At 39.4% G+C, this 16,246-nt stretch overlaps 1 protein-coding gene across 1 annotated transcript; it reads right to left on the reverse strand.

Annotated features, from left to right (window-relative positions):
* Positions 1-684: 684 nt before the first annotated feature.
* On the reverse strand, positions 685-15,158 carry tgfbr2l (transforming growth factor beta receptor-like). The gene is made up of 9 exons (XM_086266677.1): positions 15,005-15,158; positions 8,595-8,751; positions 6,407-6,615; positions 5,501-6,249; positions 3,968-4,105; positions 3,693-3,834; positions 2,479-2,606; positions 2,038-2,187; positions 685-1,044 (listed from the first exon to the last, which is right to left on the reverse strand). The coding sequence occupies exons 1-9, from the start codon at positions 15,156-15,158 to the stop codon at positions 910-912; spliced, it is 1,962 nt and encodes a 653-aa protein (XP_086122803.1). The 3' UTR covers positions 685-909.
* Between the last annotated feature and the right edge of the window lie 1,088 nt (positions 15,159-16,246).

Below are 16,246 nucleotides of genomic sequence, written 5' to 3' on the forward strand. Positions count from 1 at the left end.
ATTCCCACAGAGCCTCTCCAGGGCTCACAGAGAATGGTCTGAAAAATAAAAAATATCCAGTGTGAGGCAGTTCTTTAAGCCAAAAAGCCCGAGGTCAGAGGAGAAAGGCAAACCACTTCAAACTGATAGAAAGTTAACAGTAACTCAAGCAACCGCTTGTTACATCCAAGGTATGCAGAAGAGCATCTCTGAAAGCACAAGCAGATGGGTTCTAACAGCAAAAGACCACACCAGGTGCCACTCCTGTCAGCAAAGGACAGAAAACTGGGACTGCAATTTGCACAGGCTCACCAAAGTCAAGCACCAGATTGGAAAGAAGTTCCCTGGTCTGAGTCTCAATTTCTGCTGTGAAATTTGGTGTAATTAATGCAAATGCATGGCTCCATCCTCCCTTGTATCAATGGTTTAGGCTACTGCTGGTGGTGTAATGGTGTGTAGGTTATTTTTAAGCTGTCATGTCAACATGGACCAAAATCTCAGAGAAATGTTTCCAGCACCTCGGAGAATCTTATTTTAAATCCATATGAGGCCACTCAAACAGCAAAAAAGGGGTTCAAACCAGTGATAGCAAGATGTATAGAATTGAGTGGCAGATAAGTTTATATTATCAGCATTTATAGTAATGTCTTTCAGAGAAGTAATTGAAAAGAAGAAAATACACCAAGGGATGAAACTGTGTAGATGAAAAAAGTCAAATTTATTTTTTAAGATTTTTTTATCAAACAAACATAAAACCAGGAAAAAGATTTTTCTCTCCTGTTTATTCATAAATGTAGGTTATAGTCACATGACCTACAGTAGTAGGTTATAGTATAGCAATGATAAGTCACATGTCACAGCCAGTATAAAAGAATAATACCGTGACAAAATGGAGACCAGCTCCAACAAATCAAATCTTTTTCAAACTGTTCAGCGATCAGCAACTGCCAGCAGATCTATGACTGATTCGGGTGTCACATCCTCAGCAAACGTTTGCGAAGAAGTAGGTCTGTCGTTTAAGGCACAGTCAGTCTTTGGTTCATTTCTGTCTCCTCTGGTCTTTTGCTGGAAACATCCAGGAAGCAACAAAGAGAAAACACACAAATTCGTAATAAACAAAATCCCTCTGTTGGGTGACAACGGCTGTGTTCGCACTGCCAGATCACTACACGACAAAGCAAAGGGGTAAAAATGGCACCAAGAGTGGGTGTGCTTGAAATATCTCAGAAAATGTACAGTCTAAAAAACATGAAATTTGGGGCCATTCTTTTCTTTATGATTGTCTCTCTAGAAGTCAATATAAAATGGCAACAGTGCAGTCATGGGGTTGCTGGTATAGATTTTTTGCTTTACACAAGTTCAACCAAATTGCACAACAATGAATTATCCTTTGGTTCATATAAAGGTTTGTCATACTATATGTTGGACCATTTTGTTCTATTTATTTATATATTCTTGTGGGAAAACTTATTTTCTTCACATTTTATTTGAGAAAGATAACACTACCTAAAGATTCTCCAGACTATACGACTGTGAGTTTAAAAGTTTGTGTAAAATCCCTCTCCATGTTGAGATGTTCCAGTCTGCACCAGTGGTCCATTCCCATCTGTTGAGACTGAGCTAAACTTCCATCTGAGCAAACTGGGGCAATGTCTATGAAGTGGTCCACTCTTGCTAATATTGACTTTTTGAATATCCTTATTGTGGCAAATTAGATAATCCTAACTATCAGTCAAAAACTGCTTTAACTGTAACTGTGGTTTAGATTCTTGTCAGTTTTAGTGACTTAACAATTCATTCTCTATCAGTGTCTCATTGAAGATTAGCAGAAAAAAACACGTGTTTCTCCGACAATGCAAACACAGCGAACCATGAAGACTCGTTAGGGGGAAAACCAGTGTGAAGCAGTGAACCTCAGGCATGTCCTCCCTTTCAATCTGGAAGAAAAGAGATCTCCTCTCCTCGAGGAGACGGAGCATGAGGCGTCTCCAAGTCTATTTTTCTCTCTGCTTCATTCTCTTGCCAGAGTTTCACCTCGTCTTCTTACTCCTGACTTACTTCTTCCTCGTCTTCTTCGTCTCCCACCCTGTCGTCATCTTCCGCCTGCTCCAGGGCGCTGAAGCGCTCGACCACGCAGTGAGCCGTGAGCCTAGCCTCGGGGTCGTGATCCCAGCACTCAGTGATGGTGGAACAGAAGATGTTCATCCCCTAAAGAAGATCAGCGTTAGATCCAAAGGCTTCATTTGAAGACAGTGATGACTATAAGCTTGTAACAAGCAACTCTTACAATCTGATTTGGTCACGATTAGGCACATTTTGAATATCTTTGTAATTGATTTGTGAGTTTTTACACCCTGAAATAAACCATGTAAAAAATGAATTCCCTGGTATATGATTGGCTGAATTGTGAGTGGGCAGTTGACAGTGGCCATAAGCCTAAACTTTCAGTTTGTCTGTGTCTCTACATGATTTTTACTGCACTTTTACTTTTTTACTGACCTGGTGCTGCGTCCATGCTAGTGGGATGTCCGGACGTCCTCGGTCTCTCAACACCAGATCTCTCATGCTATCCACACAGGGCTGCTCACAAACCTTGGAGCCAAATGCTGGCTCATAGCTCTTTACCTCTGCAGCAATACACACACACACGCATGCACGTACACACACACACACACACACGCACGCACACACACACACACACACATTTATCATAAACTTTTTTTTCTGCAATGGGAGTTGTCTGACCTGTAACTGAACTTGCAGCTGTTGTCACAGGGACTACCTTTAGTTCAGCTGCACCACTCCCCCCACACTTTGGAGCAAACTTCCAAGATCGAAATTTCAGTCTTCAACCGGAGGTCATGCTTAAATCAAGTTCCGGGGACAGTAGCCATCATTTCACTTTTATGCACACGTCAACACGCCGTTTTTGTGCTAAGCTCTAAAGAACAGTGAAGAGTGCAAAGAGGTTTTGGACACATGCAAAAAACTAAGAACATCTGTCCCACGTCACCTCTTTTTTTCTTTTTTTCCCTTTTTTTTTGATAAGACAGAGATCTAGTCTTTCCCCGTTTGAAAAAAACAGTGGAAAGCAAAGCAGAATTAAGCACTTTTACCCTACAGATTTAGAAAGATTACATGTCATTATATTTGTGTATCAAATTACATATGCTAACTATATCAACCACACAAGCTGTAGGCAAGGAAAGCACTTTGGGCCACGCAAGATCAGTTTTAAACAAAGAAAGTGCAGGAAGCAGGCTGAGCATTACAGCCAGGGGGTGCTATGCCGTGAAGCAACTGGAGAAAGTCAGAGACTTTGGTTTTGGTTCACTTCCAGTCAAAGCAAACATACAAACGGGCTCCAAAAACTAAACTAACTCCACCTCTTCATTCATAAAGGAAGTCTCCATGGGTTGGATATCAGTAAGTCAAAGGTTGCATACTGAATCTGTTTTGTTTTCTTTTACTTTTTTCCCTCCTTGTGGTAAGCACAGCAGAACACATTTAGTTTACTTCTGTGGTCATAGCCTCCTTTTGGACTCTGATTGATCACCTCGTTCTTTTTTTAACATAGGACTGCACAATGACTGGCATCACATCTTTGTATGGTCTTGGGCCTTAACCTAAACTGTGAAAAACATGGGGTGGCAGGTCCTCTCTATGAAGGATTTGTTCTCTTGATCTACAGAAACACAGAAAAGAACACATACCTCCAATTGCATTGCATCGAGAGGCCATCTCCCACAACACTAGAGCCATGGAATAAACATCCATCTGTTTAAAGGCCTCGAGATCCTCCAGGTTCACCCTGGACTCAAGGACCTCAGGAGCCATGTAGCGAGCTGTCCCCACCTAGACAGAATGATAAACTCTTTTTTTGGTGCCATGCAAACAGCACATCAGACAGGTAGGCATAATAGTTTGGGTCATGGGTGTATTTAATAAAAATATTCAAACACAAACTGCACAGATATGCACAGATTACCTGTCCACTGTTGGCATAGTCATCAACTGTAAGGGACAGGTCCAGTCTTAAAGCCAGACCAAAGTCACACAGTGCGCACTCTTTCCTGCTCTTTACCAGGATGTTACTGCTCTTGAGGTCCCGATGGGCCACTGGTACCTACAAAAACAAGCAATGCTCAAAACAACAACTTCAGCAAGGAGCCAAAAACTGTGCCCAAAATCAATCCTAGAGATTCATATATATTCATATCAGATAGAGATAAATCTGTTTTGTGAAAATATTGCTGCTGTGGTATCTGTATCATGGTCCACATCCATACAATGAATCATGAGGCTTTGAGGTTTCAAACAATGCATGATTTCATTCACAATAGGCAGCACTGATTTAAAATATGCTGGTAGAGTTTTCTTGGCTAGCATTTGTCAATTTAAATGGCTTTGTCCAAATCTATGTGAACCTGGAGGAAACAGTAATTAAATTGCATTATATGCTTAGGCCTTGGTCTGACAAGGGCACCTTATCATCCTCTATGAGTTCAGTGAATTATGTGTTGTTAATTTACTGACATAGATACAGCAGTCTACTACCTGGCAATGCAAGAATATACACTTGTGTCCTTAAGTTTGGATATTAGGAAGAAGCTGTAGAGCAAAGATTGAAAAAAAGAGAAGAAGAAGCTAAAGAGCATAGGCCTTGTGTTTGGCTAACCAAGACGAAGTATACTTTTTACCGTTGTTTATCTGAGTTGTAAACAAATGATTTTAGCCACACTTCCCTTTGGCATAATAACCACTATAATCACCCTGAGTCATATATGTATCCAGTGTGGGTTAAGTGTACTGTGCGGTGGTCAGGACTAAGTTAGAAATCTGATCTGGCATTTCATGAATGACTGTAGGTGTGCGTATAGAGCCAAAGCTTCACTTAAGCAAGTCTAGTTTTAACCAGCTTCTTTGTAAATGCAATCTCTCAGCCAGCATTTGTTCCATTAAATCTGCTTTAGAAGTTAGTAAATGGCACTGAAACCTTTGTAATGTAAAAAGGGGGTAATTCATAAACATACAAAGCATACAAACATTTCATTGCTGGCGTTCAAATCCTTGAATAACTGCAACTTATTTAATCAAAGCCATGCAACTCAAAATTCATCCATGCAATGTACTAAAATCAAAGTTAATACTTGATGACTAATAATTAATTTGATTATTTTCAGGAGTTATATTTCTTTCTAGAACAATCATGCTCAATAATATCTTAAAGACCTTATAGCAACATATTATCCCAGACTGTGGGCTTACTTGTGGTTCCTATGGGAGATAGGGTCTTCAGCTTCGGTGTTTGATACCACTATTGTAGTTTAATTGTTAGTAAGTCGTTTAAAATTCTGGCTCATTCCCTTTCCCTTTGAAGCATCTTGAGACTACTGTTGTTATTATTTGGTGCTATACAAATGGAATTGAACTGAATCTAAACTTCATGGTGGATTCCCTTCAGCTCTTCGTTGGGACCATCAATAATAATAAATCTTAGAAGATGATAGGTTAAATTTACCTTTGGTAGCCCACTGAGTGTTGTGTCACTATGAAGGTGAGCTAATCCTTTAGCAATGCTGCCTGCCATGGCAACAAGTTCTTCCCAGCTCAATATGTTAGCTGTGAGGAAGTCCTGCAGATTTCCTAGGCTGTGATAGGCTAAAACCAGCCAGTAGGTGTGTGGGGTGTGGCCCGACAGGCCCCTTTCCTCAGCTGCTAGGAACTGAATCACATTATCGTGCTGTAGCTTGGGGTCAGCAAAGATGGAGCATTCATTTCTCCATGAGGCGTACTCCACATCCGGAAACACCTTCACCGCCACAGTTTCATAGCTATTAACTCCACCTTTTTCGCCCTGGAGCAGCCATCCCCTCCACACTTCGGCAAAGCGCCCCTTCCCCACGAGCACATCCAGTTTGATAGGTAGCAGTTCAGCTGGCTGGCCCTGCCAACTGGTCATACCGCTGATAGTGTCACTGTTAAGAGGTTGAACCTTGGTGTTCGACTCATCCTGTTCAGCATCAGTCACACCTCCTCCTCCACCTTCTCCCTGAGCACCCAGGCCCCCACATGGTAGATCCAAGGCCTGGTAAAGCTCAGGGGTGCGTTTAGTGGGCCAGTCAGGGCATACTGACGGAGCTGGTTTGTCAGGACGACGTATGCGGTAGAAATAGAAGGCAGCAATGGCAACTATGGCCACCAGAATAGGGGGCACCAAACTAACCACTACCACAGGGATCACATCCTTACTTTGGAGCGGTAAGAATCCTGCAGGAACAGAGGATTTTATCAGTTAACCACTGATTTAGCTACCTGTTCATTGTTTTATCTATTCATCCACCTAGCTGGATTTCATTATATTCACATATTTATCTTTTCATGCATTTATTCTTTCCCACACTCCCTCGTTCCTCCTTCTCTTCACCATTTGCTCCCTTGTCGAAGACAAGTTTGTCGTTACATTCATGTTCACCCTGACATCCACAGACCATCATGGAGTCATTTGCAGCCTGTGGGACCATACGACACTCCCTGGAAGTGAAGGTCTGCAGCAGGTCAGGACTGATACCATCCAGTGGCAGATTTGGGTGGTGACACATTGTGTACACTGTCATTGTGTTGTTTGCCTTCCTCCTGGAAGAGCAGACAAAAAAATTAGAAACATTAGAAAGTAATGCATGTGACTGGCTTTACTTAAACAGGAGTTTACATCCTGCTGATGTGAGAGAGATGAGACATCATCTTTCCAGCCTGACGCTCAGCAGATTTAGACTTCATGCCCACTTGGCTTGTGAACAGCCACGGATTGCATCACAAAGCTGAAGGTCAACACTGCTCTGTGCTCTGCCATTTATTACATTCATACATTTATCTTTGAAGCCATTTATACAGTCATCAAGACAGCACTGACTGAGGACAGTCACGAGACTAGCAAGGAGACTTGCAGACCAGCAACCTGTTGAGGATGTACCCAGTCCCTCTCACTATGGACTGGACAAGCAGAAGAAAGTGGATGGAAGTTCAGCCCTTCTATTACCCCTGCTGTTAAATATGTTAATGTGTAACTGTCCAAAAAGAAAATGCACCCCATCTTCCTCCACTTATCCAGTTCAGCCAGGGCTGGGGCGTTTTCCAGCTGGCAAAAGGTATAGTACACCCAGGATGAGTTGAGAGTTTGCTGCTGGGCTAATTCAGAGAGACAGACAATATTCAAACTAACATCGATGTACAACTTACAATCACCAGTTAACCTAATATACATGTCTTTGGACTGTGAAAGGAAGCTAGGAAACTACATGAGCACAGGGAGAACATACAGACTAACTCCTGGAATGTTAATTTGCATCTAAGCTAATTTTATTAAAGCTATTATACTATAACATTTTTTTCTTTTGAAAAACAATCATTTCAGAGAATCACTGATTTGTTTATTACACCCGATTTGGGCTTGTACAAGACCACAGCTACATGGTGATGTTCTCATGTCTTGTAGTTTTCTATAAACTAACGCTTGAAGAGGCCTGAGTCCGGGGTCTTTTTTACAATACAAGAGAATAATAGAATACTGGCTACTGCATTATTAATAATGTTAATAAAAGCAATCTCTAAGCTCATCCCAAAGTCTGCTCACAAGCCAGCTGTTCAACAATCTGTAGGGTTGTTTGTTTGTTGTTGCTTTTGACCATTTTTGGTAGTATTTTTTCATCTTCATCCAATAAACACATCAAAGAGTAAAGCAGAAAATAAAAGTACCTCAAACCTTCACTGAGCTACAGTACGTGAGTAAACAGAGTTTTGAATCTTTGCACCACTGATGCAAAGATGACACCAGTGAAGTGGAGTTCACACAAACACCGTGTTCCTGACAGAGAGTCTACAGACTGTGTATATTTGCCCTGAATAAACCAATTTTCTTCTCCTCTTTTCTTCTGTCAGTTCTCTATTGCTGGTTTCCTTCAGAGAGCTGGGAGGGTCAGGCTGGCTCACGTGCACAGGAAATGAGAGGGGGGGGGGGGTGTAGTGAGGGGATCACAGTGTAGGACTGCTATCCAAACAAAACTACCAATCAGCAAAAACTTTCCAGTCATGAAGAAAGCAGCAGCAGAAAGCTGGCGTGAAGTTTTGAAGCTACAGAGATTCTCTCTAATAGAAAAATTAACCAACAACTATGAAAAAGGCCAAACTGTGGTCACATGTTTTGTTTGCGTTCGTGCGTGTGAGACTGTGTGTGTTTTCATTTAAGTCCAACAGTAGCACGCTGAGAGAAATCACTTCAGGATGTTTCATAATACTGATCGACACCATATTGAACCAGCTCGGCTGTACTGTTCTCTTATCTGCAGACTCATGGGACAGTGCTGAAGAATAACAATGTGGGCATGGTCATTTTATAGCATTTCTATGGATGTTAGAGGCTTCAGGATGTGCTGTATTAAACAAATAACAAAACAGTCAGCTAGAAAACATCAAACTGAGAAAGGTAAAAACTACCATGTGTCTATTTTCTCATGTAGTTACCTATATACAGGTTAGGTCATAGGCTCTGTAAGTTTCCCCACAGAAGACAGACAAAACAAATTATAGGAATATAAGTTACTCAAAAAGGGTCTCACCATATGGCCATGCAGATCTCTTCAGTGGTGTTGCAGAAAGAGCTCAAGTTGCAGTTGCTGGAGCATATGTTGCCTTCGCACACCGGCGTGGATACCTCACACCACCTGCATAAATTGAAGCTCAGGTGGCTTAAAGACTGGACATCAACTGGAAGACCTTCAGGGTAAGAAAAGGATGAATCAGAAATCAGCAGGAAAAATAACAACATGAGTCATTTCAGCCAACCCCAAAGCTCATCTGTAGCAGCCGTGGGAATTATGCTGCAGGACCAGAGGTTTATGGTTTAGTATAAACACATATAGTATGAAGTTGGTGTCGACAAACACAACGCTTTAACAAGATCCCTGTTTATTTCCTGTTTCCACTCCCATTCTGTTGTATAAAACACCGGCCCCAATCTTTCTTGCGCCACGGACCAGTTTAACGTCAAACAATATTTTCACGGACCGGCCTTTAAGGTGTCACGGATGAATACAACAAAATAAAATGATACGACCAAGACAAAAACTGTGGTATTTTGTAAATATAATAATAAACGCAAATTCACTGTGTAATTGTGTTACTTTATTAGCAGCGTCCTCCTGAAATGCGCCAACAACACTGAGAGTGACGTCGTCCTCTCTGTCCCTTAATGCTCTCTGGTCGCTATGGCAACGCGTAAACATTTATTTCAAAATAAGACACAACTACAACACGGGAAAAGACCCAGGGAGACCGAGTTAATGAGGAAAAATCTGAAAACCACAAATTTCACACCTGACCCTCAACTCTCGCGGCCCGGCACCAAACGACTCACGGACCGTTACCGGGGATTGAGGACCGCTGGTATAAAACGTTTTAGGCAGTGGAGTTAGTGATCTCATCCGGGTTTCACAATTTGAAAAAGGCACAAAAATGCTACTTATTCACTAAAGTATATCTTAGGATAAAAATTAAAACAGGCAGACCATTTTCAAACTGTTTATATGCTGGTGCTCCATGGATCACAAGGTGAATGGTGTCACTCATCTCTGGCCCGATGGATGTGACATTCAAATCAGTCCATGGGCCACAAATGTCATTTATATGCAATGCATGGCAGAGCTTTAACTTACATTTGTGCGCACACGTTTTGTTTTCACAAGTGTTCCTGAGCGTGTGTCTGATTTTAATGCCGTGCTGAAGCCTTTCAGTACTGGTTTCCAGCCTCATACCCTTCTCACAAGGGGATTTCATTGGATTATCCTTTAACGAGCTTTCCTTTAATTCTTCTAGATTTTATATATCATACATACAACTATTTGGCTGCACAGTTCCTCACACATTGCTTAACCTCCTCCCACCCTTACTTCTGAAACACTCTTTGATGCTAGTGTTACTCACCTGTTGGCAACAATTCCAATTATTTCTGGGATGTACCATCTGTTTTCAAATCAAATCAAATCAACATTTCTGCATTTAACATGTTCAGTTAACAATCTGCATCAAATGACTAAGAGATCATTGCACTGTGCTTTTAATTCCTTTTTACACAGTGTTATGACTTTTATGGAAATGGATCAGTGTGGCACAGAGTAAAAAAGGTTTTACATGAAACATAAAAGACATATGTGACTTCTGTGTCAACCCCTGCCTGACTGGTAACCCAAAAATCCTACTTCATTAATAACATTGCGTACATATAGCATGACATTGCTTAGGTCACAGAGGAGATTAGCTTTGAGGCTTGTGATATGTGATAATATAATGACAGCTGAAAGTGTTGAGGGCAACAGACAGCTGTGTTCTCGGTTTTAGCTGGAGGTTCCAACATAGTAAAGTTCAAAACATCCTACTGCATCAGCTCTGCCACGTACAGAATTACATAAAGTGAATGTGACTTAGAGCAGGATATGGGTGTGTCCCTTTGGAGCTGAAAACTGTTAGCAAGCAGTCTCTCAAAGAAATAAGCAGACTTTATTTCTTTGTGTGCGGTTTTAGGCTTTGGTATTTGTACTATGTGGTTGTTGTGTATTTGTCTGTAGAGTAAGTGAATATCTTTACACTATGCTTGAGCTTGCATATGCGTGTGTTGCTCTGCCAGATTGCCATCCCACCCAGATGACACAGATATAATGGCCCAAGCAACAAACATGCTGTACTTATGATATCATGCATTCCCAGAAGAGTCAAAGTTTTAATGATGCTGCTGTGTAAAAACGTTCTGCTGAAGGTAAAAGTCATGTAAATGCAAAGTAGCCATTCTGCAGCGCAGTTTAATTCATATATATTGAGGTTCTGTCTTTATACCATCTACAAAGTAACTAAAGTAACAGAAGCAGTAAAAAATTATTAAGTAAAAAGTAGAGTGGAGTACAGGGTATGATATTTATAATTCAAGTGTGTAGTAACAACATAAAGTGGCATAAAATGGAAAGCTAAAATGGGTCCTCTCAACGACACAGGCATACACAAATAGAAATCCCAGTGTTGCATGGATATCTATGTAAACATGTACTCAATTACACACACAAACCCAACCACAATGCATTATAATTAGAAATGCTCTACACACACATACAGAGTAGTACACATAAACACACAGCAGTTCATTAACTCTGTAACACACAAATGCACATACAAATACACATACAAATACACACGCACACACACACACACACACACACACACACACACACACACACACACACACACACACACAAAGGCGAAGCAGTTCCAGATGTTTCTTCCAAACTGGGCTGAAGACAAAGGAAGAAAGAGTTGGGATGTAAAAAGCTTGAATCAGCATCACAGGCTCTGCGTGTACTCAAATGTTTATCTTTGTAAGGGTCAGTACGAGTTTTAGAGACTGGGTATGTGGACATTTGTGGAAAGTTAGTAACTTTCAACTGGTCCCAATTTAGGGACCCGTCTTCAAAGGCTGTCTGCAGTTAATTTACTTTTTCAGATACAAAGTCTAACATCATACAAAAACTAAACCTATTACATGATGTTAACTTTAATAACATGTTAATAATACTATCATTGTAATATAAAATAAAAAACAAACTAATGTTATTAAGTAGGCTAGAGTATAGTTTGCTTTCAGGTCGAGTGCTACTACCACTTACTTGCACCATCATTCATTTATACTCATGCAGCTGTGACAGCATGGATACCTAAAAAGGCCATTTAAAATATCAGTAACCCTACAAAAACAAAGTAGAATAAGCACAACAAATATCACACAATATTAAACACACTCCCAAATATTTGAGAGGTAAATATCATGTTATTTAATGGTTAATTATAGTTTGGAGTAAAAATACATCAACATGTAAATGATGATGTATTATCATGTCATAATGTTACCCAGCAGTATCCAGCAGTTACAGGCAGCATCTGTTATAGCCGCAATACATAAATATATTAATGCATTTATAGCCATAATGCAAATAACTAATCATGCATGGTAAGTGCTTTTATTTTTTGGTATTTAATTATGTAAAGCTTCGCATGCGTGATTTCACTGGTAACAGGACATTTACATGATTGAATTACTAAAGCAAAAGTTCTAAATACTTGTCCCACCCTCTGCAGCTATAATATGGTTGAGGTTAGGGTAGGTGGCCTGGACTGCATTAAGACCCTCAAGAGTTAGAAGTACACACATGTGAGTATATGTCTGTGTGTGTGTGTGTGTGTGTGTGTGTGTGTGTGTGTGTGTGTGTGTGTGTGTGTGTGTGTGTGTGTGTGCCTCCAGGAATAAATTGAAGCCAGAAGTGAGCTGCATCGAGAGCCAAGTTAGCATCCAACACTCCTCCCTCAAAGGCTCATGGGAAATGTGAGCGCTCCATGCTACTCGGAGGAGGAGGAGGCCCTCCCTATCACAACTCCAACTTTACTTAAGACACACACACAGATAGACACACACACACAAACAGGAGATTTAAGCTTATACACATATGCATGTTGCACTCATGTGCAACACGCGCAAAACAAACTGATTTTTATTTACATTATGTTGACAGAAAGGTCTGACATTTTGTAAAATACCTTCATTTGCATCCATGGTTAAATGTTCCAATTACTGATGCATTCAGCCGGCAGCTTGCTGGCTTATCTTAGTCCTAAGACTATAAACATAGAGACTTCAAGTTTGGCTCTGAGAAACTAGCCAGATAACAGACTGTTTCGTTGTTGCATTATTATGAAATTTAAAACTATCATTGTTTACAGATTTGCAAAGTATTTATGCTACATAATTTACCATCTAATTTTTCTCTTAATTAATGTGAGTAAACACACAAGCAGGAGTCCCACAGGATTGTGTTGAAGCCAGTAGCCATTAATGTTTGTTTTGAATTTAATGATGAATTTGAGTGAGGCGACATAAATACTTAGTAGAATATTAGTAGACGAGTAGTTTCCAGAGTTGGGAGTTTCTGGTGTTCTCATCTTCAAAACATTATTTAAGAGAAAAATTACAATGAACGACTACAACAGAGACTCATATAAACGAATTAAATCATGCACATCAGCTTGTAAGTCAGTATTGTTTTATGCTTGCTTCCAACTGAATTAAAGATCTACTTTAAGTTGCTCCAACCTGCCTCATATGCCTGGATTTTTTTTTTTTATCGCTATTGTTTGGTCATAATCTTTACCTTTTCCTTTTTGTTATTAATCCCTTCCATGATTGGGGACTAGTACTGCTCATGTTCTTTATTCCCATCATTGAATTAAAATTTAAAGAAACATACCAACGGGTTCAATACTACATTTCAGCATTTTGCACTTTTCACACAGGCAGTAAATCTGGATGCAAACAAAAGCTCCTCAAATGTGAGTAAAATCATAAAACAATTTTTTTTAAAAACAACCTCATGCTGTATGAGAGACTGGAACAATGAAAAGTTGATATTTATGCATGGATGGTGCTCTGAGACATCTTTGAGATGCTGTATTTGTCACTATGTGCAGTAAATCAGACTGAAGTGACAGGATATTTGTATTTGACACAACAGCCTTTTTTGTTTTTTACTCTGATGACTTAGACAGCTTTTTGTGGAGCATGTTGTCAGATGCAGTTTAACATTCTGTCTGTATGTGATTTGAATTATTTTGTGCACAAAAGAAACAAAAGTCTGTAAATCCCCACATAAGTGGATTCTTTTCAGCACTCCCTTTGTACTGTTGTTCGTTTGGGAATTTATCTTTTTGAAATATGTATTCTGTTCAATTTCTTCTGTAAGTACAAGAAAAGTGTCCAAAAGCATTAACACACTCTTTCTTTTAGTGCCAGTCTGTGTCTTCTCCAATGTCTTAAACAGCGCCAAGATGTGACTGTGTGTGTAGCCATTCATGAGGACTTTCAGATACACTCACTCTTTGTTAGATATGAGATAATAAGCTGCCCTTTAACAGGAACTGCATGCATAATGACCATGGTGGAAAGCACATTTACTCAAGAAGAGAATCCATTTCTGCATTTTGAAGGCAGTTACTGTCTGTTTTACTGCATGTTTTGCTATAGATTGAACCATGTCTAACAAGAAATATAATATATACAAGACTAAAGCTGAAATGGAATTTGATTGTTGATAGAAAAGATATCTTTTTCGATAACTGCCAAAACAAAAATGCTGACCATTTCATGCTTTTATTTTGAAATATTTTAACAACTTATTTCGCCTTTTTTGAAGTTTGAATTATTGATATTATGACTTAGAAAACCAGGAAGTCAAGCGAACTGATTTGTTGAGAAACGTATTTGAATATGAAATGGTGCAGACATTATTTAGAATCCCACATGAAATAAATCAAATCCACTCCAACCAGCAAGAGTAAAATAGTGTAAAACACAATGTTCAGGAGTACATAACATCTGTAATATTCACATGGGTCATATCTTTGTACTGAGTACATTTAAATGAATATGTTTAAATTAAGACTATGTTTTAGACTACGTTTTACTTAGGTAACATTTTTCATTCAGGACTTTTAGAGTATCAGAGAGAGATTAAAAGAGAATAAACAGGAAAATGCTGCTGAGACTTTAATGGCTCAGGATCCATGGTTTGAATCAGAAGACAGTCACATTTAGCATCTTATCTGCTGATGGAGCTGATAATATTTGTGGACTGCTGACAATACACAAAGCTGATAAACTAAATTACATGAATGATATTTGTGTACTTCTCTGTTGACACTGCAACTAAGCTACATGAATCTGATACCTTCGTTGCAACTTTTATTGCTACATGAATCTTCCACTCTCACTTGATAACACATGAGTATTTCTTCATGTGCTGTATAGTCATTCAACCAAGATAACGGATCTGAGTAGCTTTTCCAAAACAAAACGTCCCTCCTCTCTGTCATGCCCTCCTCTCGGCCCTCCAGCTCCGAGGAAAAGAGAGAAACAGCCCAGAAATCAGGCAGCACTCACAGGCAGTCAGGAGGACGAGGATCCCGGTCCAAATCGTCCAGCACTGAGCCATCATCTTCCGGCAAAGTAAGTCGATGAAACTCAGGGGACCCCGGTCAGTCGGTGTGTTGGTGCTTCGGTCTTCAGCCCCCGGTGTCAGCGGAGAGCCTCTCATGTACGCAGAGAAAGAGAGAGGGAGCCCAGATGTTTTTCATCCAGATGTGGGCTGGCCCCGCCCCCTTCTACTGCCTCTGTTTCTGTGTCTCATTTCTCCACATGTGACACACAGCGGTGGAAACAGTATTCACTCAGTGTAAAAGTACTCCATTACAGCAAAGTCCTGCTTTCAAAAAAATCCGCAAACAAAAATCATCGTAAATACTTTTTGAAAACGTATTTTAAAAACAAACAATTAAAGCAGATGCCCTTTTTATGACTTTACATCACTTTTTCATTAAGAATTTCTTTCCTTGTAATTTCTTTAAAAAATTACAAAAAAAAAAACATAGTGTCATCGTGTGTTTATTATTTGTACTCATTTGCAGTTAGGTCCATGAGCATTTAAACAATGGTAAATTTTTGGGTAATTATTTTCAACAGTTTAATTTTGAAAACAGGAAATGTTGTTTTTATTGCTCTTTTATGTTATTATTATTACTGTTTTGTTATTACTGCATTCATTATAATTAATTATAATTTAATTTAATATTTCGCATTTATCTTATTGTTACAGAAGGAAAATAAATGGGCATCAAAGAAAATGATTTGATATTGTTCATGATATAATTTTACACTTTACATATTTAAAAATCCAAACGTATCAGTCCTGTTTTGACAGCCTGTTAAATGCAGTGAGATTACTTACTTAATTCAAATTCTTGGCCAAACAGCACCAAGAATGTTTATGAAACTATTTTTCTAGTCTTTTTTTAATAGAGCAAAATCAAACTTTCATTGTAATGCATTTATTATGTTGCATGATTTTTTTCTTAGTCTCAGAAAATATATTCTAGGTAAGTTCTGTATATTATAATACATTTTATTTATTTACTTTTTACCATTGTTCATCCTTGTCCATTTTTTTCATTTTTTTATTATCTCAGTTTAGAGTTTTAAAAGTTTCTTCACAGAACTTTGCATTTCTATTAAACCAATCTGAAGAAGAAACGGTGGGTGAGACTGTGAGCACTAACAGGTTTATTCCAGCTCATTAGTCAGGTTATGCTCAAACCACAGTGATGTGAGGGCTCAGTGAGCAAATAC

This window comes from Aulonocara sp. 'chitande type north' Nkhata Bay, linkage group LG16 (genome assembly GCF_057382095.1).
Source record: "Aulonocara sp. 'chitande type north' Nkhata Bay isolate Kocher_YH1m ecotype deep benthic linkage group LG16, A_spYH_male_GT1.1, whole genome shotgun sequence".
In the NCBI taxonomy this organism is placed as follows: Eukaryota; Metazoa; Chordata; class Actinopteri; order Cichliformes; family Cichlidae; genus Aulonocara; species Aulonocara sp. 'chitande type north' Nkhata Bay.

What these genes read in the sequence shown, in the direction of transcription:
- tgfbr2l (XM_086266677.1), bottom strand. Translation starts at nt 15,158, where the DNA reads ATGAGAGGCTCTCCGCTGACACCGGGGGCTGAAGACCGAAGCACCAAC. An exon ending in CACTCAGTGGGCTACCAAAG is followed by an intron (nt 4,106 to 5,500) that starts GTAAATTTAACC and finishes TTGTTTTTGTAG; the next exon opens with GTACCAGTGGCCCATCGGGA. An exon ending in TCGATGCAATGCAATTGGAG is followed by an intron (nt 2,607 to 3,692) that starts GTATGTGTTCTT and finishes GTATTGCTGCAG; the next exon opens with AGGTAAAGAGCTATGAGCCA.